We start from the raw sequence: 24,073 nt of genomic DNA on the forward strand, positions 1-24,073 counted from the left end.
TAAGGAATGAAGGAATTCTATGGTTTAACTGAATAAATCTTGAAAAGATTTAAGTAGTCTGGAAAACACTGCTGAGCTCATTCTCCTTCCTGACTGATGAGACCTGTAAGCAGCTGCCACATGTTCCTGCTGTCATGTAGTTGCCACGATGGACTGTATCCCTCAAAGGGTGAGCCAAAAGACCTCTCCCTTAAGTTATCTCTTGTCAGATATTTGGACACAATGAAAAGAAATGTGCAAATATACACAATTAGTACTAGGAGTCAGGTGGTCAACACCATGTAGTTTCTACACCCTCAGAATTGGTTTGGGGGAGGAATGTGGAAATTTAGAGTTGTGGGCTAGAGAAGCCCTAGAATGCTATAGGAAGACTTACTGGGAAACTTTTATGGAAGTATGAAAGAACAGAATGGTTAAACACAGATTGTGAATGTGAGGCTCACAAGACTTCAGAGGGAAGTAAAGACTACCAGGAGTTTAGCTAGAGGTCATTTATGTCGTTTTGGCAAACAATCTGGCTACAAACTGCGCATGTTCTGAAAAATCAGAGTAAGCTGAATTCTAAAGTAATGGGCTAATTGGTACAGGGAAAGTCAAGACAGCTTAACATATAGATTGTGACATGGTTAGTGTTCACTACTCTTACACAAATTTACAGTAACAGTGAACAAGAAAGATGTACAGGTTGGTGAGGGCAGCAGAGTGAATGGGGATAAATTATAAACAAAAGGAGTTATGATTGTTAAAAAGATAGCGAAACTGAAGAGCCCATCCTCTGCACTGGGACAAAAGGAAAGATGCCTTGAGGACAAGCCCCACCATCAAAAGCACCAGAGCTTAACTAACTCATTTCAAAAACTTGCATCTGAAAAGACAGTGCCTGAACAAAGAGCCTCCAAGACATCCCAGGCAATTTCCCTCAAGTTCAGACAGGCAGGCACTGTAAAGTAACAATAGCTGGAGACCAAAGGGTCAAGAAAACTTCTCAAGCTGAAAGCAGAGTTTATCACTGGCCACATGGTCCAGGCTTTGCAGGCATGCTAAACGTGAAAGCGAAGGGGTCATGGATAATAAATACCAAGGTTTAGGCTGGAAAGGTGGCTTAGCAGTAAAGGCATTTGCCTGCAAAGCCAAAGGACACTGGTTCGATTCTCCAAGATCCACATAAGCCAGATGCGTAAGGTGATACATGTGTCTGGGGTTCATTTGTAGAGGGGGGATGCTGTGGCGTGACCATTCTCCCCCCCCCCCCGTTTTCTTTTTTTGCCTCTCTCTCTCAAGTAATTAAATAAAAGATTTTTAAAAAAATAAATAAATTCCAAAGTTCCATAAAGTCAAACAGGCCAGGTAACGCATAGCTAGCTGGGTCAGATTCCCTGCAAAGAGCTCTGTATGGACTGCATTTGAATCTGAAGATGAAGCCTAAGTTGAAAGATGAATTGAGGATACTGAGCATTTAAAAAACATGGGATCTTTTTTTATTTTTCATTATTTGCAAACAGAGAGAGATAGAGAGAAGAGACAAAATGGGCACACCAGGGTCTTCAGACGCTGCAAATGAACTTGACGCAGAAACATAGGATTATGATACCATCACAAGCCTCAGATAAGGAACACAGAGCTATTGAGTTTTGATCGTGCTTTAGTCTGACTTTACCTTGCCATGACCTGATTCCTCCATTTTGGAGTAGAAATGTGTACTCTGTGCCACTGTAACTTAGAAGTACACAAGTTTTTTATTTTATTTATTTATTTATTTATTTTTACATAGGCTCATAGTTAGGATACTGCCTTGAGTCTCAAAAAAGACATTTGAAAAGTTTTGAATCTATATAAGACTATGAGGACTTTGGCAGTTGAACTGAATACATTTTGCATTGTTAAATAGCTATGAGCCTATGGGGGGCCAGGATCAAAATGTTATGGCTAAATATGAAATGTTCCATGGAATCATGTCTTTGAAACTTGGTACCTAGCTGGTGGTACTTTTTTGGGTTGAACATTTAGGAAGTGGGGATTAATAGGAGGAAGTAGTTTACTGTGAGGTAGGACATGAGGGGACCTGTTTCTGTTTTTTGACTACTGACATGGTGTAATAAGCCGTCACATCCTTCTCCCCTGACACCTTCTCTGCTATGACTGACTGCAAATCAAAATAAACCTCTCTTCCCTTAAGAAATACACATACTCCTGCTCCTCCCAGAGCTCTGGTCTGGGTTCCAGGCAATGGTGGGTGTGCAGGCAGCAGGCCAGCCAGACCCGTTTCCTGGCTTCTCCCAGTGCCCTGTTCTAGGTTCCCTGCATGGTCAGTATGTGGGCAGGTGGTGTGAAATCAGTAGGCCAGAACCCTATCTCCTGGATACTCCCCACCAGTCCCCAGACAGTTAGCCCATCTAGTGCTAGAAGGCACTACATCAGCTACCAGGGGAAAGTGGCCAACATCTGTCAGAGCAACTCAAGCTCTAAGTGACTCAGAAACAAACAACCTGGTGTGATACTCACACAAGTGCAATAGTGGCACACAGCCATGGTGGGTAACCAACTGCTAATAGATCCACTCAGTGGAAAGGAAACCATATCTTGAATTGGGAAATAAGTCAGAATGATATCCAGAGCATTAATTCTGAAAGTATTCAGTAATAACCTGAGTCAAGTAAATGATAAAAAAGGGATATTAGCAAATACAGAATCAAAATAGATAATTCTAAGCATTATTAGAAAAGAAAACCAATTCCTTAAAGAGGAATATGAGCTAGAACATCATTTCTCATTCACAGCCATGATAGATGGGTGAAAGCAAAGAATCTTCAAACTGCACTAGGAAACAAATAGCAACAAACCACAAAAACCTTTCCAACTTTTTCACCAAGCCAAATCATCCACTCAGGAACTATCTGCAGCCAAGATAAGGAATGGGGTCAGGTTTTGCCTTAAAAAGTACACGTATGGACAAGATATAGGGAACACTGGCTTTCAAACAGTGAATAATAACATGTGGCACTGATCCCTGAGAGAGGAGGAGGGAAGGAGGCCTTGTCCCACTCATCATGTACAGCCACAGTCTCTAGGCCAGAGCTTGGTGGTCCTCTGGGTTCAGGAAGCATCACGGAGAAAATGGAAAGCTAGTGGCCACTGGAATTTGTCAGCAAAGCAGCAAACAAGAAAGAGCTACAGAGAGAAAGAGCTCAAGATATAAAGAGGGTTCTTAGAGTCTCTGCCTGAGTGACAAATGACACATTGTCAATAATGCCTAAAGCTTAATCAGAACCATTTTTCTAACAGCCAGAGTAGAAAGACCTCCAAACCAATAATACACTGGGCAATTAAAGCAGCATTCCTTTTCTAACATTAGATTCCTAAATATCTAACAAATATAAAACATTGGAAGATAAAATATGATGCCTGTTATATTATCACAAGTCATTAGACATTTAAAAAACTAGGAAAAGATGATTTTAACAGGAAAAAAGTCCAATCAACAGAAGGTAATCATGGTGGTTTGATTCAGGTGTCCCCCATAAACTGAGGTCTTCTAAATGCTCAGTTCCCAGCTGATGGATATTTGGGAATTAATGCACCTGCTGGAGACAGTGTATTGTTGGAGGCAGGCTTATGGGTGTTATAGCCAGTTTCCCCATGCCAGTGTTTGGCACACTCTCTTGTCCCTGTTGTCCACCATATGTTGGCCAGGGGGTGAGGTCTACTCTCTGCTCATGCCTTCATTTTCCCTGTCATCATGGAGCTTCCCCTTGAGCCTATAAGCCAAAATAAACCTCTCTTTTCCCACAAGCTGTTCTTTGTTGGGTGATTTCTTTCAGCAATGTGAACCTGACTCCAACAGTAAAGTGATACAGAGTACTGGGATTGCTGCTAGACACCTGACTCTGACCTTCTGGAGTTGATTTTCAACAGGAATGTGGAAGGAGTTGAAACCTTGGCCTAAGAGATGACTTGCAGTGCTGTAAGTACAGCTTGATGGACTGTTCTGGTCAGAGTTGAAAGACCTGAATGCAGTAAGAACTATGTACTGAGAGGTTTGGCTTCTGAGGGTGAGAAAGAGCTTTGTTTGGACTGGGCTAGCAGTTTGTGTAAAAAGCTTGCTGTCATGCCCATGTTCTGAATTGTGCAGGGTTGCTATGCATAAAAATGAACTCATGTAGGCCCTTACAGGAAACACCCGAACCACAAGACACTGGAGAGGGTAGGATCAAGTCTAACCTAAATCCTCTACATCTTCCCTCCCTCTCCCTCTCCCTCTCCCTCTCTCTCCTTACTAACTCCTATATATTAGTTACCTTTTTTCCTCATTTTCTTAGGGGACACTGACCTGTAAATCCCAGTACCAGCATGGGGCTATCACCCACAAAAAGCATTTTTTTTAAATTTTCACAGGTTTTATTAACATTTTCCATAATTATAAAAAATATCCCATGGTAATACCTCCCCCCACCGCACGTTCCCCATTGAGATTCCATTCTTCATCATATTACCTCCCCATCTCAATCATTCTACTTACATATATACAACAACAACCTATTAAGTACCCTCCTCCCTTCCTTTCTCTTCCCTTTATATCTCCTTTTTAACTTACTGGCCTCTGCTACTAAGTATTTTCGTTCTGACGCGGAAGCCCAATCATCTGTAGCTAGGATCCACATATGAGACAGAACATGTGGCGCTTGGCTTTCTGGGCCTGAGTTACCTCACTTAGTATAAGCCTTTCAAGATCCATCCATTTTTCTGCAAATATCATAACTTCATTTTTCTTTACCGCTGAGTAGAACTCCATTGTATAAATGTGCCATATCTTCATTATCCACTCATCAATTCAGGGACATTTACGCTGGTTCCATTTCCCAGCTATTATAAATTGAGCAGCAAATAAACATGGTTGAGCATGTACTTCTAAGGAAATGAGATGAGTCCTTAGGACATATGCCTAGGAGTGCTATAGCTGGGTCATATGGAAGATCAATCTTTAGATGTTTTAGGAACCTCCACAATGATTTCCAAAATGGCCGGAACACATTGCATTCCCACCAGCAGTGTAGAAGGGTTCCTCTTTCTCCACATCCCCGGCAGCATTTATGATCATTTGTATTCATGATGGTTGCCAATCTCACAAGAGTGAGATGGAATCTCAATGCAGTTTTAATCTGCATTTCCCCGATGACTAGTGACGTAGAACATCTTTTTAGATGCTTATATACCATTTGTATTTCTTCCTTTGAGAATGCTCTATTTAGCTCCATAGCCCATTTTTTGATTGGCTTGTTTGATTCCTTATTATTTAACTTTTTGAGTTCTTTGGATATCCTAGATATTAATCCTCTATCAGATACATAGCTGGCGAAGATTTTTTCCCATTCTGTAGGTTGCCTCTTTGCTTTTTTCACTGTGTCCTTTGCGGTGCAAAATCTTTGTAATTTCATGAGGTCCCAGTGATTAATCTGTGGTTTTATTGCCTGAGCAATTGGGGTTGTATTCAGAAAGTCTTTGCCAAGACCAATATGTTGAAGGGTTTCCCCTACTTTTTCCTCTAGCAGTTTCAGAGTTTCAGGTCTGAAGTTAAGGTCTTTTATCCATTTGGACTTAATTCTTGTGCACGGAGAGAGAGAAGAATCTATTTTCATCCTTCTACAGATATATATCCTGTTTTCCCAACACCATTTGCTGAAGAGGCTGTCTTTTCTCCAATGAGTATTTTTGGCACTTTTATCGAATATCAGGTGGCTACAGCTACCTGGACTTACATCTTGATCCTCTATTCTGTTCCACTGATCTAAAGGTTTGTTTTTGTGCCAGTACCATGCTGTTTTTGTTACTATGGTTGTGTAGTATAGGTTAAAATCAGGTATGGTGATACCACCAGCCTTATTTTTGTTGGTCAGTATTATTTTAGATATTCGAGGTTTTTGGTGATTCCAAATGAATTTTTGGATTGTTTTTTCTATTTCTATGAAGAATGCCTTTGGAATTTTGATAGGGATTGCATTAAATGTGTAGATGGCTTTTGGTAAGATTGCCATTTTCACAATATTCTTCCAATCCAGGAACAAGAGATGTCTTTCCATTTCCTAGTGTCTTCTGCAATTTCTTGCTTGAGTGTTTTAAAGATTTCATTGTAGAGATCTTTCACTTCCTGGGTTAGGTTTATTCCAAGGCACTTAATTTTCGTTGATGCAATTGTGAATGGGAGCGATTCTCTGATTTCATCCTCTGTGTGTTTGTTGTTAGCATATAGGAAGGCTACTGATTTCTGTGTATTTATTTTGTATCCTGCTACATGGCTGTAGGTTTTGATCAGCTCAGTTTGCTAGTACAGTCTTTAGGGTATGTATAGAATCATGTCATCTGCAAATAACTTGATTTCTTCCTTTCCAATTTGTATCCCTTTTATGTGTGTCTCTTGCCTCACTGCTATGGCTAAGACTTCCAAAACTATGTTAAATAAAAGTGGACACCCTTGTCTTGTTCCTGATTTTAGTGGAAAAGCTTCCAGTTTTTCCCCATTTAGTGATATGTTGGCTGTAGGCTTGTCATAAATAGCTTTTATTATATTGAGATATGTTCCTTTTATTCCTACTCTGTAGGACTTTTATCATAAAGGGATGTTGGATTTCGTCAAACGTTTTTTGCATCTAATGAGATGATCATGTGATTTTTGTACTTCAACCCATTTAAATAATGTATTACATTTATAGATTTGCATATATTGAACCATCCCTGCATCTCTTGGATAAAGCCTACTGGGTCAGGGTGAATGATCTTTCTGATATATTCTTGTATTCTGTTTGCCAATATTTTGTTGAGAATTTTTGCATCTATGTTCATGAGGGAGATTGGTCTGTAATTTGCTTTTTTTGTTCTATCTTTGCCTGGTTTTGGTATCAGGGTGATGCTGGCTTCATAGAAGGAGTTTGATAGACTTCCTTTTTTTCTATTCCTGGAAAAGCTTAAGAAGCAATGGTGTTAGCTCTTACTTGAAGGTCTGGTAAAATTCAGCAGTGAATCCCTTTGGGCCTGGGCTTTTTTAAGTGGGAGATTTTTGATAACTGTTCGGATCTCCATGCTTGTTTTAGGTCTATTTAAGTGATTAATCTCATCTTGATTTAATTTAGGTAGGTCATATAAATCAAGGAAATCATCCATTTCTTTCAGAATTTCATACTTTGTGGAGTATATGCTTTTATAGTAAGTCCCTATGATTTTTTGAATTTCTCTGGAATCTGTTGTGATGTTACCTTTTTCATCTCTGATTTTATTAATGTGTCTCTTCTCTTTCTTTTGGTCAGATTTACTAAGGGTTTATCAATCTTGTTTATCCTTTCAAAGAACAAACTCTTTGTTTCATTAATTCTTTGGATTTTTTTTCTTTGTTTGTTTGTATTTCATTAATTTCTGTCCTAATCTTTATTATTTCTTCCCGCCTACTGATTTTTGGTTTGCCTTGTTCTTTTTCCAAGGCTTTAAGGTGAAGCATTAGGTCGTTTACTTGTGACCTATCTAATTTCTTAATATAGGCACTTAAGGCTATAAAATTACCTCTTAGAACTGCCTTCATTGTGTCCCAGAGATTTTGGTATGTTGTGTTCTCATTATCGTTTGACTCTATAAATTTTTTAATTTCCTTCTTGATTTCCTCATTGACTCACTCATCATTTAGTAGTATATTGTTTAGTTTCCATGATTTTGCACTTGATCTTAGCCAAAAGGCTGAGAAGCAATAGTTTCCATAATTTTGTGTATGCTCTATAGCCTTTCTTGCTACTGATTTGTAGTTTAATTTCACTGTGGTCAGATAGAATGCAAGGAATTATTTCATTTTTCCAGAATTTGTTAAGATTTGCTTTGTGTCCTAATATATGGTCTATTTTAGAGAATGTTCCATGTGCTGCTGAATAGAATGTATATTCTGCAGCAATTGGATGAAATGCCCTGTATATATCCGTTAGGTCCATTCCTTCTATGACCTCATTTAGTCCAGATGCCTCTCTGTTTATTTTTTCTCAGGATGACCTGTCAATTGATGAGAGTGGGGTGTTAAAGTCACCCACTACCACTGTGTTTGGTGTTATCTGTGACCTTATTTCTAATAGTGTTTGTTTGATGAATTTGGGAGCCCCCATGTTAGGTGCATATATGTTTAGGATTGTAATGTCCTCCTGTTGGAGTGTGCCCTTAATCAATATAAAGTGACCTTCCTTATCTTTTTTGACTAACATTGGACTGAAGTCTACCTTGTCAGATATTAGGATAGCAACCCCTGATTGTTTTCTAGGCCCATTTGCTTGAAACACCATTTTCCAACCTTTCACCCTAACATAATATCCATCCATTGTAGAAAGGTGAGTTTCTTGGAGACAACAAATTGTAGGATCTTGCTTTTTAACCCAGTCTGCCAACCTATGTCTTTTGGTTGGGCATTGAGGCCATTGATATTAAGAGATATTATTGAAAGGTGTGTATTTATGTTTGCCATTTGTATGTGTGTGTTTCTGGTTCTACCTTTGCTCTCCTGTGTTAACTAGTATTTGAGTATTGCTTGTTTTTTCCAGGTTCCTTATATGAGTGCTTTCCCTTTTCTTCAGCATATAGGATTCTATCAAGTATTTTCTGTAGATCTGGTTTTGTCTTCAAATACTCCTTTAACCTGCTTTTGTCATGGAATGTCCTTATTTTTCCATCTATTTGAATGGATAACTTTGCAGGATAAAGTAACCTTGGTTGACAGTTGTTATTTTTCAGAACTTGGAATATATCACTCCAAGCCCTCTGGCTTTTAAAGTTTGTGTTGAATAATCTGCTGTAATCCTGATGGGCTTGCCTTTGTAGGTAACTTGATTTTTCTCTCTAACTGCTTTCAATATTTTTTCTTTGGTTTGTGTGTTTGGTAGTTTGATTATAATATGGCGAGGAAAGGTTCTTTCCAGGTTTTGTCAGGCTGGGGTTCTAAAGGCTTTCTGTATCTGCATTGGCACCTCTTTCCCAATTTGGGGGAAGTTTTCTTCTATGATTTTGTTGAAGACGCCTACTATGCCTGTGGAGTGGAATTCTTCTCCTCCTACTATGCCCTGAATTCTTGTATTTGATCTTTTCATAGTGTCCCGAGTATCTTGAAATTCCCACTCATACTTTTCTGTAAGGTTGTCTTTCTCTTTGTTAGACTGTTTTAGATCTGCCACCTGGTCTTCTAGCTTAGATATTCTGTCCTCTCCTTCATCCATTCTACTGGTGAGATTTTCTACAGAGTTTTTTATTTCATTAACTGTGTTCTTCATTGCTAGTAATTCTGACTGGTTTTTCTTTATTATTTCTATTTCCTTATTTATGTCTTGTATTGCCTTCTTTATTTCATGAAATTGGTGTCCTGCGTCTTCTTTGATTCCTTTGATTTCCTCTTTGAGTTCCTCTTTGACTCCTTTGATTTGTTTTCTGACTTCTTTGAACATATTTATAATTATTCTTTTGAACTCTTTCTCAGGCATTTCCTGTAACTTGTTTCCACTGGAGGTCATTTCTGATGCGTTAATACTGTTAGGTGGATTTACACTGTCTTGCTTTTCAGTGTTTCTTGTGTTATAATGTATATATTTTTGCATCTTGGATTAAGTTAATGCTTGCATTTTCTAACTAGCTAGGTATTCTTAGCTGTATCAATTGATTTGATGTTATATATCTTCAGGGTAGGAGCTTAAGGTGTTAGCTGTGGCTTAAGGCTCTGAGAGTATCTACAAAGGTGTTCCTAGGGGTTGAGTTTCCCTGATATGGGAGTATTCAAGTAGGCTGAGTGGAATAAAATACAGGTAGATTCTAAAATTGAACTAAACACTGTACACATTCAATGCAAATCAGCACTGAATATTTATGCAAGAGTAGTTATTATAACAACCAGATCCTCTATCAACAAAGAGGTTAAAATTTCTGGTCTGTTGAGGGATCCAAGTGAGCTTGTGACCAAGTGAGACTCTTCCCTGGTACAATCAATCCCAGTTACCTTTTGGATGATTTTGGTCTCAGTCAAGTTGCTGGCTGGGTCGTTGGGCTGCTGTCCTGATTTCTGGAGCTGGGCACTGGCTTTTCCTGCGGAGCAAACCGAGGCTGGAAACTGTGACCCTGCAGATCGGCACCCCCGTTGCTAGAACCACTACTGCTGCTGCTGAAGCTGCCGCTGCTGGATCTGTCACTGCTGCTGCTAAAGCTGTTGCTGCTAAAGCTGCCACTGTTGGATCTGCCACTGCTGCCACTGAAGCTGCTGCTGGTGGATCTGCTGTTGCTTCCTCTAAAGCTGCCGCTACTGGATCCGCCACTGCTGGGGCCACTATTGCCGGTGCTGGAGCCGCTGATGTTGCTGGACCCTGCTCCTGCTTGGGTCCTGCTGTTGGCTCAAGTTGGCATGGCCGGGTCCTGGGACCACTGCTCTGTTGGCAGGAGCTGGGCTCAGGCAGTGGGGGAGGGGAGAAAGCCGCAGATGCTCTAGTTCTCTCGCTGTTCCACATGTTCTTCTACCACGTGGTCTGATCCTCCATTGTTCACTGCCTCTCTCCCTTCACGTTTCTTGAGTTGCAGAGAGCTCTGGTGTGAGTGGAAGCTCCCCTTACCTGGATTTTCCTGTGGCTCAAGCCGAGCCTGGCAGCTTTCTGGTACGCTGCTGCCACCGCAGTTGGCGGACCTTCCAGGGCCGCTTTTGCTGGCCTATGCGGGCTTTGTATGCTCTGGATCTCTTCTACTTCTCCCCTGGCGTTTCAGTTTCCTACACACCTCACTTTTTAGTAAAAGTGTATATTTTGCTGAGTTTTTTTGGTCTTCCCCCCCCCCCCCCAGGCTGCTTTGGCGTGGTACCTATGCCGCCATCTGAACCGGAAGTCCACAATGAGCTTTCGATCAGAGAAACCTACAAGGTTTCCTAAAAGAATGAGATTTCTGTCAGCGTACTTGACGACCCACCAAAGTTTAGCAGTTAAGACCCTATTGCTGAAGACACCATATGCAGCTGACATGTAAAATGGAATGGCATGACTGGAAGCCCAGGAGAGAGTCAGTCTCCAGACAGTCAGCGCGTCTAGTGCCAGAAGGTGCTACATGGGCGACTGGGGGAAACGACCAATATCTGTCCAAATAACTCATTGTCCAATGTACTTAGCAGCAAATAACCTGGTGTGATGCCAACACAAGTGCAATAGTGGCACACAGCCATGGTGGGGAACCAACTGCTCTTGATTCAGCTAAGTGGTCCCCTCAGTGGTATAAGACCCATAGCTGGAGCTGGGAAACAAGTCAGAACCATATCCAAACATAAGACCACTCTCCAATATCAAGCTACCATCAATTATGGGCTACTAGAGGGCCTATACCTATTAAACTCTCTATAAAAAAAAGCAAGGGTTATCTCATTTGTCCTGGTGCTAACTTACTCTCCGTTGGAGAATCTGCTTCTCTTTTTCGGACAGATGCAGATCCTAAGGAGAGAGCTACCCCATCATACCTCAAAAGGGCCCTGGCTGAAACCAAGGAAAACTGGTGAAACAAGAAAGGGTGTTTTCCTGATGAACCATATACCAGCACAAGGGGGAAGGAGACCAACGTAGAGAAAAATCAATGCCTACCAAATCAGAGGCCCAGAGCCCCAGAGGCCCCCAGCATCTCAGCACTGAAGCAGACCAAAAATGAACCCAACATGGCTCAGGGAAATTTTGTGGAAGAGGGGTGGAAAGAATGTCAGAGCCACATGTTGGGTCATGATATACAGAGACATTTATCGTACCAATAAGTGTGGGCTAACTCCACAATGCACGACCCATATACCTAAAGAAGGAGGGGCCAATGGGGAGGGGGTAGGTCACAGATGAGCTCAATAATAGTTCCAAACTGCATGTACTTCCAGAATAGAAAACTAATAAAAAAATAAAAAGAAAAAAAGAAATGAACTGGTGTAAGCACAGGGATATGGCACAGGAAAAAAAAAAAAATCTATTTGGCCCTAAACTGCTGCCCACTCACCTACAAATTGTTTGATAGATAACAACTACTGAGATTGGGCTAGGTGTCCTGTACTGGGGCAACAGGAAGAATGTCAATTCTTTTGAAGGGGCCTGAGTGCTTAAGGAGTGTCCTGTTCTTCAAAGTCTGCTTTATTGACCCCTGGATTAACAAACTGGCACTCTACATGGTATTGTGGAGTATAAGACATGCAGGAAAGAGAGGGTCATTGAGTTTGCAACACAGTCTTGTGTTTTGGAAATGGCCATGGGCAGTGTGAAGCAGGTTTGCTGGATGCCTGTATGCCCATGGGGCCATAAGGATGAACCATGGATTGCAGTGGAAACCCAGTGGAGACGCCAGGACCACGAGATGGCTGCTAAGGAAAGCTGCCAGCCCCAATGAAGTTTTCCAGGACTGTGAGTAGCCTAGCTGTAGGGGTGTAATTGAAATGCCAGAGACTTGCTGCTTAGAATTATTGGACTTGGAGATTTGTCAATAACTAGAGTTGTTGGACTTGAAGCTACGGAGTTTGATATTTGCCCTGGTAGTTTCCAGTCTTGTATTGGTTGAATATTTCTTTGCTATGCCCAATGCCATCTTCTGCAGAATGTTTATTCTATGCTGTTATGGGGTTTTTTGAGGGATTTTTTTGGTATTATGGCCAAATTAAAAGATATTGGACTATGGGGATGTTTGAACATCATTGGGATTGATAAAAACTATGGGACTTTTAAAGTTGGACTGAATGCATTGTATTTTATATTTTACATCAGGTATGGATATTAGTTTATGGGGATCAGGGGAGAATGTGGTGGATTGATTCAGGTGTCCCCCATAAAGTTAGGTCTTCTAAATCCTAGGTTCCCAGCTGATGGAGATTTGGGAATTAACACCTGCTGGAGGCAGTGTATTGTTGGAGGCAGGCTTATGGGTGTAATAGCCAGTTTCCCCATGCCAGTGTTTGGCACACTCTCCTGTCCCTGTTGTCCACCATATGTTGGCCAGGGGGTGATGTCCACCCTTTGCTCATTGCCATCATTTTCCCTGCCATCATAGAGCTCCCCCTCAAGCCTATAAGCCAAAATAAACCTCTCTTTTCCCACAAGCTGCTCTTTGTTGGGTAATTTTTACCACCAACGTGAACCTGACTGCAACAGTAATCAAGATGACAGAATAAGTAGTAAGAAGGCAGGGGAAAACACAACCCTGATAAAGGCACTGAAGACATAAAGACAACTCTTATCTCATCAGAGATGCAGTGGTAGACCAATTGCTCAGCATACAAGTAGCCCTGGGTTTGACCTCCAGAACTGCAAAAACAAACCAAACTTTGACATGAAAAATAAACAGCATCCAAATAGAGCAGCCAGCATAATAATACACAGCCAAAAAGATTAACCTACTTAATGACATAGCAGTAAAAATCAATCATCCAAAATGAAACACAGAGAAGAAAGACAAGAAAAAAAAAAAAGACAAGAGCATCGATGAGTGGAGTGTTAAAAGACTGTGCAGTCTAATAAGCATACTGAGTTCTAGAAGACGAAGGGAAGAGAAAAAAAAATTTGAAGAGATTCTGGTTGAAATTTTCCAAATCTGGTGAAAATTTTAAACTGACAGATTTGAGAAGCTCAGTGAACCCTGATAGACAATAAACATGAAGAACTCACAAGTTACATTAATCCAAATGGTTCCAGAGATAACAAGAAAACTTATACCAGAGTCAAAGTAAAAAAAGGCATATAAAAGAAAAAGATTAAATCATAGCAGATGTCTTATTAGAAACAGGGCATATCAGAAGATAAGTAGTAGAAAATGTCTTAAGTATTTAAAAAACAAAACTCAACTTATAAAACTTTCCTAACAAAAAGTATTTCTCAAAAATACATACAAAATGCTTTTCAGACATATAATTTGGAGGTTATCAGCAGCAAACCTTCACTACAAATTACCACATATGTGAAGACAAAATAAGCATGAAGCAAAATAAACTGAGGGTAGAACTGTACTGGGGGGAACCCACAAAGGAAAGACACTGAATCTTGATAAGTGTAGTAATTGTTTTAAAAAATAATCTACAGCCAGAGCTGGGAAGGAAGGTACATACCTACCATCCCAGCACCAGGTCAGTCAGGAGGGTTATGGCTCCATGGCCAGCCTGGGCTACATCTACATAGTAGGACCCTGCCTCCAAAAAAAGAGGAAAGAACTGCACCCCAAATTTCAGACACTATTAACAGAGAGATTGAGAAAAGGGAAAATGCAAGAAATTCTCTTTAACTATCTGGATGGAGGACATAAATATAGATTCATTCCAAATATAAGGAAAACAAATTTAAGTATGTGTGTTAAAAATATAGTTGGCTTTGTAACTTGGATTTTTCTTGTAACTTTTGGCTGCTTGAGTCCTTTTGTTTATACTGACAGAAATTGGGAGTTGTGGGTAGTTAGGAACCTAGATTGCAGTTACTTTTGTGTCCTATGTGAGGGCCCACTGCATCAGTGCTCACGGTGTATAGGTTTGCTGGTGGGGAGGCAGGTTGGGAGGGTCGACATTGAAGTATGCTGAAGATCATTGTACAGATACATATGTATATAATGCATGTGTGTATTTTTGTGTGATGTGGATGGGCCAGGGCTTATACACCAAGTATAGAAACCAAGTGTTTTTTGTACCCCCTCAGCCCTGAAAATAAATGTTTTAATGTTAGAAATTTCATACTTGAGAAAAATCTCAATTACCAGTGGATTTATGGAGCAAAGCCCAAAACAAACAAGGAAGGTATAAAAACTGATTTGTGCTGTCTCATTAAGCTTGTTCACTGATGTTTCCTTACATTTTGTTAAACAGCCATTGCTTTTGGAAATCATGGTATATTCTCCAGGGGTTAGTTGTCTGGATTTTTAAAACTGTACTACACCTGGTATGGTGGCACACACCTTTGCACTTTGGGTCCCAGTCACAATGAGTTGAAGGCCAGCCTGGGCTAGAGTATGACCCTGCCTCAAAAGAAAAAAAAAAAACAAAAACAAAAACAAAAAATGAATTAAAAGTATGTTGCTTATGTATCTAAGAAATTGCAGTATCATCTGGATTAAACATTCTCAGGCCTTGGGCTGGAGAGATGGCTTAGCGGTTAAGCGCTTGCCTGTGAAGCCTAAGGACCCCAGTTCGAGGCTCGGTTCCCCAGGTCCCACGTTAGCCAGATGCACAAGGGGGCGCACGCATCTGGAGTTCGTTTGCAGAGGCTGGAAGCCCTGGCGTGCCCATTCTCTCTCTCTCCCTCTATCTGTCTTTCTCTCTGTGTCTGTCGCTGTCAAATAAATAAATAAATAATTAAAAAAAAAAAAAACATTCTCAGGCCTTGAAATTTTATATATGTTCATTCATTCATTCATTCAGGTGTGGTAGTTCGCAACTTTAATCCCAGCACTCAGGAGGTAGAGGTAGGTACATAGCTATGAGTTTAAGGCCAGCCTGGGATTACAGAATGAGTTCCAGGTCAGCCTTGGCAAGAATGAGACACCTACCTTGAAAAAAGCAAAATAAATAAATAAATAAAGGATAATCATTAAAATTATATATTTCTATAATTAAAATTATATTCACTAACAAATAGTATTAATAGACTCAGTTACCACTTATGGATCTAAAATACATATGTGGTAAGTCTTAACAAAAATATATCACCATATAATTGATGTATTTCTTACATTAGCAGGATGATACCTGGGTGCTGAGATGACAGAAACAGTCATCAGTTATTTTACAGACAAAAGATCAAATGACTTTTGGGCACTTTTGCAAATAAAAACTATTTAGCATTTTGATTAGAGAGATGATAATCTAAAAGCTTTTTTTTGTTTGTTTGTTTTTTGTTTTTTGAGGTAGGATCTCACTATAGCTCAGGTTGACCTGGAATTCACTATGTAGTCTCAGGGTGGCCTCGAACTCATGGCAATCCTCCTACCTCTGCCTCCCAAATGATGGGATTAAAGGCATGCATTCTATCACACGCGGCTAAAACCTTTTTTTAAATATATAATTTAATTTAAATAAATAGAGGCTTAAGGATAATTCTGTTTCTAAGATGCATATGTATTCATTCAATCAAACACAGCAATTTAAGAACTTATTTTCCTAACAATGAGTACTAGGGTTGCTATACCTATTTCTACACTTTTTAAGGAACAGAAAGCAAAACAAGGCAGAATTTCACCTCTGATACAAAGATGGTAGAAGGTAGGTTACAATGTAGATGAGAACTTTATTTTCTATCTCTAATTTTGTTTTATTATGCATACACTGCTAGCTTATAATTATTTTCCCTTATACTTACATTATCCAGACCTTTACTTTGAATAATGATATGTCCAAAATCTCAAGAAAAATAATCATACCACATGTCCTTCGGCACGTGCTTTATTCTGCATGGCTTCTCGTTTCCGCTGAAGAAACTCTTCCACTTGTTTAGCTCGTTCTACAGCTAGCTGTCCTTTTTGCCTATTTTGGGAAAATCAGAGTCAGCAATTTTAAACAGTAAATTATATCCTAAGTAATTAAAAATTCCTTAAGCCGGGCGTGGTGGTGCACGCCTTTAATCCCAGCACTCGGGAGGCAGAGGTAGGAGGATCGCCATGAGTTCAAGGCCACCCTGAGACTCCAGAGTGAATTCCAGGTCAGCCGGGGAAAGAGTGAGACCCTGCCTCGAAAAACAAAACAAAACAAAACAAAACAAAACAAAACAAAACAAAACAAAACAAAACAAAAATTCCTTATTCTAAATTCTTTTTTGCATTGTAAGATATAAAGGCTGAAACAAAATACAAATTTTCTCTGTAATAAAGATTAATTAAATTTTTTATTATTTTGGATTCAAGTAAAATCTTTTCTAAACATTTGTATGAGTGTGTGTATAGAGTATGTGTGGTATGGTATGTATGATGTGTGGTGTATACATGTGTGTGTGCAGAGGCCAGAGAAAGTCTGTTATTGCTCATTTGCATATCTCCTTGAGATAGGGCCCATTCCTCCTCAACCTTGAGCTACCATCTGTCAATGAGCCCCACTGATTCTGTTCTCCTACCACTTGGCAACTGGGGTTATAGATGTACATGGCCACACCCAGCCTTTTAAAAACAGGTTCTGAAGAGTCAAATTTGTCAGTCTTCTGGGCCAAGACGCCCTCATTCTTAAGCAGCAAGCAGTCTTAACCATTGAGCCATCTCCCCAGCACTGGATACAAGTAAAATCATAGTACCACTTCGAATTGTGACAAGATTTTACATTTATCTAATGTATTTCACTTACAGCATGTGAAATTATTTTAGATATGTTAGGCTAACTTTAGATAAAACTGATATAGAATTATTTTATATAGAGAGTAGAAATAGGTATAGCCACCTTAAGTAAGCACATTAGAAAAGTAAGTTCTTATATTGCTGGGATTGGTTGAATACATGTACATGAAATTATTTTAGATAATTTAGAAATTATTTTAGATACAAGTGGAAGAATTTCAATGGCTTTCAACTTTATTCAGAACTTTATATCAAACAAAAATATTCTCTAGGGGCCGTGCACCACTTTCTGAAGTTGGTGGCTGGGAGGCTGCAGTTTACAGCTGGGAGACAGAGCAGTCACAGCAGCCAGGAGTGCCCGCACCGGCTCCCCGCTCCCCGGTGTCTTCCTTTGGTGTCATATGAGTGTCTTCAGGAGTTGCTGCCTGAGTAGAAATGCTCTCAGTGGTAAAGAATGGACTGGACCCCCGGGCTGCCATCCAGGTCATCAAGAAGAAGCTGGTGGGATCCGTGAAGGCTCTGCAGAAGCAGTATGTCTCCCTGGACACAGTGGTCACTAGTGAAGATGGAGATGCTAATACCATGTGCAGTGCCCTGGAGGCCATGTTTATCCACGGCCTGCATGCCAAGCACATTCGTGCTGAGAACTGCAGGAAATAGGAAGAAACACACCCACCACAAAATTCTGCCCCAGCCTGTCTTCTGGCCCCTCTTGAAAGCTGTCACCCACGAGTGAGAGGATTGGCATGAGGGAGGAGCTTGGGAGTGTGAGGCACTTGGTTGTTTCTCTTTAGGGGTAGGGAAGCCATCAGACACCCTGTGTTTTAGCATAGGAATAGTGTGAAGTGGGCTTGGAGAGGATCTTACAGAAAGGTTTATTCCTGTTCCTTGAGACTCTATGAAAATGTGGCTGGTTCCCATCTCAGGCTATTATCCCTGCACTTAGAAGGTAGACAGGAAGATCAGAAGTTCAGGGTCATCAGCAGCTATATTACAGGTTTGGGGTCAGGGTGGGCTACATGCTGCACTGTTTAAAAAGAAAGGAAGGAAGAAGAAAGGGAAGGAAGGAAGAAAAAGCAATCCTAATTAAATTCAGTGGGTTAAAAACTGGGCATGAAAATAAGATGGGGATTAATGGGGAAGAAGGGTGTTCATGGAAGGGGAGGAAATGAGACAAGGTCATTTGGAGGATTAAGATCAAAATACATTACATACACACACACACACACACACACACACACACACACACACGAATGAAATGTCAAAAATGGAAAAATTAAAGTTAAATAAAAAACCTCTGGGATGACTTGGGAGGCACCATGGTGCTGAGAAGTGACAGAGGAGTGCTCAGCACTGAAGCATCTCAATCACACCTTCCAAGGCTTAGGGTCCATTGTGGAAGAGGTGGCAGAAAGAATGTAAGAGCCACAGGAAGGGTAGAACTCCTTACAATGCACTCTTCTAGACACAGAATAGCCTGGATATCCATGTCCTCATAGTGCCTGGCACTACCTACACAAGACCCTCATAATAGAGGAAAAGATGAAGACATCAAAGATAAAAGACTGATTGAAAGGGAAAGGGAATATGATGGAGAGTGGAGTTGCGAACGGGAAAGGGCAGAGGTAGGGGAGGGAATTATCATGGTTTATTGTCTGTAATAATGGAAGTTGTCAATAAAAATTTTTAAATATTAAAAAAATATTCATTAATGGCACAGAAATCAATGAAAGTAGCACAGTAGCAATGAACTCACTTAAATATGAGTTTTCAGAAACACAGCAAACAGCTGTCTGAACTACCATATCAAAAGTATTAAAAAGTAAAATGGATAGGCTAGAAAAAAATAACAATAGTTATTATTTTGATCTTCTCTCATTTTATTCTGTATCTTTTAAAAACAATTACGAAAGAATGTAAACATGCTGGGTGTAGACTACAAATCTAAACAGTGGTGAACACTAACTGAACATCTACTGTATGTAGTGTCAGTTACCATGGTAAGTATGAGAGATGCAAGTGAATAAGCTAATCCCGGCTCCAGTAGTCAAGAGAACTCATGGCACAGCATCAACTGTGGCTAACTCTGAAGGCTACTTAGACAGATGAGCAAGTTACTATCCATGTTGCACTTGCACATTGTGTAGTATGGTTCCACAGCCTTTATTTGGGACCATAACTAGGTTATGTTCTGGAAAATGCATTGTTCCAGTATGATTTAAAAACTTCTCATATTCATATCATAAATAGTCACTTAACATTTTTAGCAGCAACTGAAACATAACTATTTTAAACATGAAATTAAGCTGTAAAAACTTAAAATCTATTAACACAATCCTATAGATGATAGTGGTCAAAGGTTTCTTTGCCTTATGTGATATTTAAGAGATCCTTATGAAATCTCCATCAAAGGTATTCTTTTGGATTACAGTATAACTATGGATGGGTTAAGGACCTATTATGATGACTTTCAGGTATTTCTGAGTAGTTTAGTTTCATGCTATATTTCTGATATCTAAGTTATGTTAGCTTGAGTAGTTTGAGAATAATGAATGATGTGTTTAGTTTGTTCATGCCTCCGAGAGTACCAGTACTGTCTTCTAATAGTCATATTCTCACTAGGTAACAGCTCTGAGATGAGTAAGATGTATCTACTCCAAAAGTTGAACACTGTCAGGTAACATAGCATCCTGCTCTTGCTGTATTTATATAAGCCTGGGCCCGAAGAGGGCAAACAAGAAGTCAAGTGTCATGCTCAGACTTGTCCTCTGAAACTGTGTGACTACTGGGAAGGTTTTTTGTTTGCTTTTTAAAATTAAAATTTAATTTAATTTATTTATATGAGAGAGAGAGAGAGAATGGGTGCACCAGGGCCTCCAGCCACTGCAAACTCCAGACACATGCACTACCATGTGCATTTGGCTTGTATGGGTACTGGGAAATTGAACCTGAGTCATTATTAGGCTTTGAAGGCAAGACCATTAACTACTAAGCCATCTCTCCAGCCCTGGGAAGATTTTTTCCTGCAGGTGCTATGTGTCAACTGCAGACTTTAAAGAAGGAAAGCACACCGGATTCCATCTATGTACAGTGTTTGTTATTATGAAGTGCCAATGACATGCATTAATATAACTTACTGCAAATTACTAAGAATGTGGTCACATGTGTAACAGCTTGGATCCATAGGTTTCCATGCTGCTTTGCATAGACACAATACTATCTGCTTAGTAGATTTATGGGTTTCACTCACAGTTATTTCTTAAGCTGATTTAAATAAGCACTTTACAGAGCTGGAGAGATGGCTCAGCAGTTAAGGCATAAAACTGCAAAGCTTAAGGACCACGGTTCAATTCCCCAGTACCCATGATGCAAAGGTGGCACATGTGTCTGGAGTTTGTTTGCAGTGGCTAAAGGCCCCGATATACTTATTTTCTCTCTCAAATAAGTAAATAAAATATTTTAAAATATGCAATTTACATTATTAATGTCTTCAAACACAGTACCTGTAATAATTCCTTAAACATTGTCTTTTTTCCTTTCACTTACTAAACAAGTATCTACTGTCAACTATTTTAACATATGTATCAACCTTCGAAGGTATGAGATGAATAAAACAGTTTCAGGAAGCAAAGTTAGCTCACTGTGTGAAAATCAGAGTTTATGTGATTCTGTGGCTTTTATTAAAAACCTACAAATTAAATGCCCTTTCTATATATGCATTACTATTTACCATTTCCTATACATCCCCCAAAATTAATACCAAAATTCTTATACAGCTCACATTTTTATGTTACTGTTCTCTAAAACAGTAAAATTGTGCTAAACTGTGTGTATAAGCTACTTATTATGTTAGGCTCATGGGGAAGGGGAGGAAATAGTCCATTTACTTAATATTCATTCTTTTCATTAAACTTCCTATACAAAGGCACTTCCATAAAAATGTGGCATCTTTTTAGTTGCAAAATTATAGCATTTATCAGTGAAGCAAAACCCTAGCCTAATGAGAAAAGAATGAAACCCCACAAATATGGGCTGGGAGATGGCTCAGTAGGTAAGTGTTCAAGCACGAGGATGTAAGAGTACCTGGTCACCCTGTATTTGCTTTGTTAGCAACTATATAAAATAGGTGGATATAGCCACATATACAAATGTAACCTCAGCCCTGTAGGGTGAAAAGACCAGACAATCAACTAGGGCTCACTGGTCAGCCAGATTGGCTGAAAAAAAAATGACAGTTTTTGAGCTCAGTGAGAGACTCCCTTTCAATAAAGGCATGGTGGTTCATGCCTTTAATACACTCAGGAGGCAGAGGTAGGAAGATCACTGAGTTCAAGGCCAGCCTGGGAATTGATCTAGAATGAGTTCTAGATCAGCCTGAGCTAGAGTGAGGCCCTACCTCAAAAAAAGAGAACAAAAGCCAGGCGTGGTGGCACACACCTTTAATCCCATCACCCAGGAAGCAGAAGTAGGAGGATTACCATGAGATCAAGGCTACCCTGAGACTACATAGTGAATTCAAGGTCAGCCTGAGCTAGAGCAAGACCCTGCCTCAGAAAAAAAACAAAAACAAAAAACCCAGAACAAAACTGAAAGAAAAAGAAACAAGTGGCTGAGTTATAAAAACAAGACACCTGACAGTCTCCACTGGCCTCTACACATGTGCACATGGGTCACACATCTGCACACATGTACATATGCCACAGTGTACTTCCCACATGCACAAAAGCCCCACACAACAAATAGTAAGAAATTAGGAATTCGGATAATAAAATACAAAGACAAAGTGAGTTATAAATGGTGTCAGCAGCAGGAATAAGACTATTAACAATGAGATGAAACACAGAATTTCTTTTACTGCAAAATAATTACAAAACAAACTTTTTACATTAACAAATAAACTGAAAAGGCTATTTTCTTTCTTTTCATTTTAAATGCATGTATAGAAAAATGTATGTGGGAACTTCCTTTCTTATATCCATGGCTCAAATTCTTTACTGTAAGAAAAATTTAAACATGTGAAAAATAAAGGCTGGAGAGATGGCTTAGCGGTTAAGTGCTTGTCTGTGAAGCCTGAGAACCCCAGCTCAAGGCTTGATTCCCCAGGACCCACATTAGCCAGATGCACAAGGGGACACACACATCTGGAGTTCGTTTGCAATGGCTGGAGGCCCTGGCATGCCCATTTTCTCTCTCTGCCTCTTTCTCTGCCACTTGCAAATAAATAAATAAATAAATAAACAAACAAACAAAAATTTAAATGTGAAGAATAATTATGAATGGAACAGGTAAAAAGCAACATAAAGTAGGTAGCAGTCTAGCTAACAAAGACAACATTAGGAAAATGAATTACTATGTTTTGAGGTTGAATAATTGGGCAACATCTGATTAGTTGAGGTAGGAAAATGATAGTTTATTAAACTTCTTTTCCGGTTTAAGGAACACAGTATCTACCTAATGGAATAGAATTAACAGTTTTAACCAAATTACATAAGAAACACGAAGGAGAAGATGCAGAAAAGTAAGAGCACTCTAAAAATACACACATGAAGAGATAACGCATCTGGGCAGGCTTGAAGTCCTTATATTATGACGCTAATACAAGAGGTGTGTTAAGAGATAAAAAAGGACAAGAGAATTTGAGAGTCCTAAAGTCTGGCAGATTTTCTAACTGGTGATTCAGCTTCAATCAGGGAAGAGAACTGAGCAGAAATGAAAATGACATAAATTACAAAGAAGCAATTATGATAGTGTGGACAAATGGCTGCTAAGAAATACAGTGGTAAGCAATGAGAGACTTTGTCTCAAACAAGCTGAAAGGTGAGGACTGACAATCAGAGTTATCCGCCACATGAGCATTGTGTGGGCTCCCTCTCCTCCACCCCTCACCCACACATAGCAAATAGGAAGAGAGGGAGGAAAGGAGAAAGGAAATGAGGGAGGGAAGGAAAATGAAGGGCAGGGGAGGGAAAGAAAATGGAGGGGAAGGGAAGGGAGGGAAGGGAGAAGGAGGGGAGAGGAAGTGAGGAGGGGAGAGGAAGTGAGGGGAAGAGAGGGAGGGAAGCACGGTGTCACACAGCTGTAATCGCAGCTATCTATAATGGTCAAACAAGAGGATTTTTTTGTTCTAGGTAGTTGAAGCCAGGCCATGACTACATACATGTTGAGGAGATGGCCTCGTAAAGAGAACTTACTAAGCAAACACGGCCAATGAATGTCTGATTTACTCTCATTCTCCACCTCCCACAAAAACAGCTGGGCATGACCACACATGCCTGTAATCTCAGAATTGTGGGAAACAAAAACTGGAGAGTCACTGTGGTTTACTGGTCAGCCAGTCTGACCAAAAATAGTAGCTCTAAGTTTGAAGAGAGACTACATCTCAAGAAAATACGAGGATGAATGTGGAAGGACACCCAATATTTTGGGGCTGGCATGTTCACCTGCATACACACTTATATACAATGCACACACACCACAGCTTCATAAATACAAACAAGACAGAAGAATCATAATATCCAAACTGGAGACCTTAGGTATTGCCTAGTCCACTTTTCACTGAATATTCCCATATAAATACCTGACATACTGTAATTTAAGCCTTAGGTTAATACTTTCCATTTGAAAACATTCATTAACACTCACAAAGGTCCACCTCTCAAACAGCTTTTGTACTGGAATGCAATCTGCTTCTCTGAATCATAGTATTTCACCCTACCTGAAATATGAAGATAATTCTCCCTCTACATGGTAAGCCGTCCAATGCTTCTAAGCTTGGTCCTTTAACCATGCT

General features: G+C 39.9%; 1 protein-coding gene across 6 annotated transcripts in view; it reads right to left on the bottom strand.

Moving 5' to 3' along the window:
• The window catches only part of Nek1 (NIMA related kinase 1), a 176,937-nt gene that overhangs the window by 79,262 nt on the left and 73,602 nt on the right, over positions 1–24,073 (bottom strand). For all 6 annotated transcript variants that reach the window (XM_045153398.1, XM_045153373.1, XM_045153380.1 and 3 more), the window contains one exon: positions 16,384–16,486. In XM_045153398.1, coding sequence (XP_045009333.1) covers positions 16,384–16,486 — 103 coding nt within the window. The remainder of the gene's footprint in view (positions 1–16,383; positions 16,487–24,073) is intronic.

Source organism: Jaculus jaculus, chromosome 1 (assembly GCF_020740685.1).
Source record: "Jaculus jaculus isolate mJacJac1 chromosome 1, mJacJac1.mat.Y.cur, whole genome shotgun sequence".
Classification (NCBI taxonomy): Eukaryota; Metazoa; Chordata; class Mammalia; order Rodentia; family Dipodidae; genus Jaculus; species Jaculus jaculus.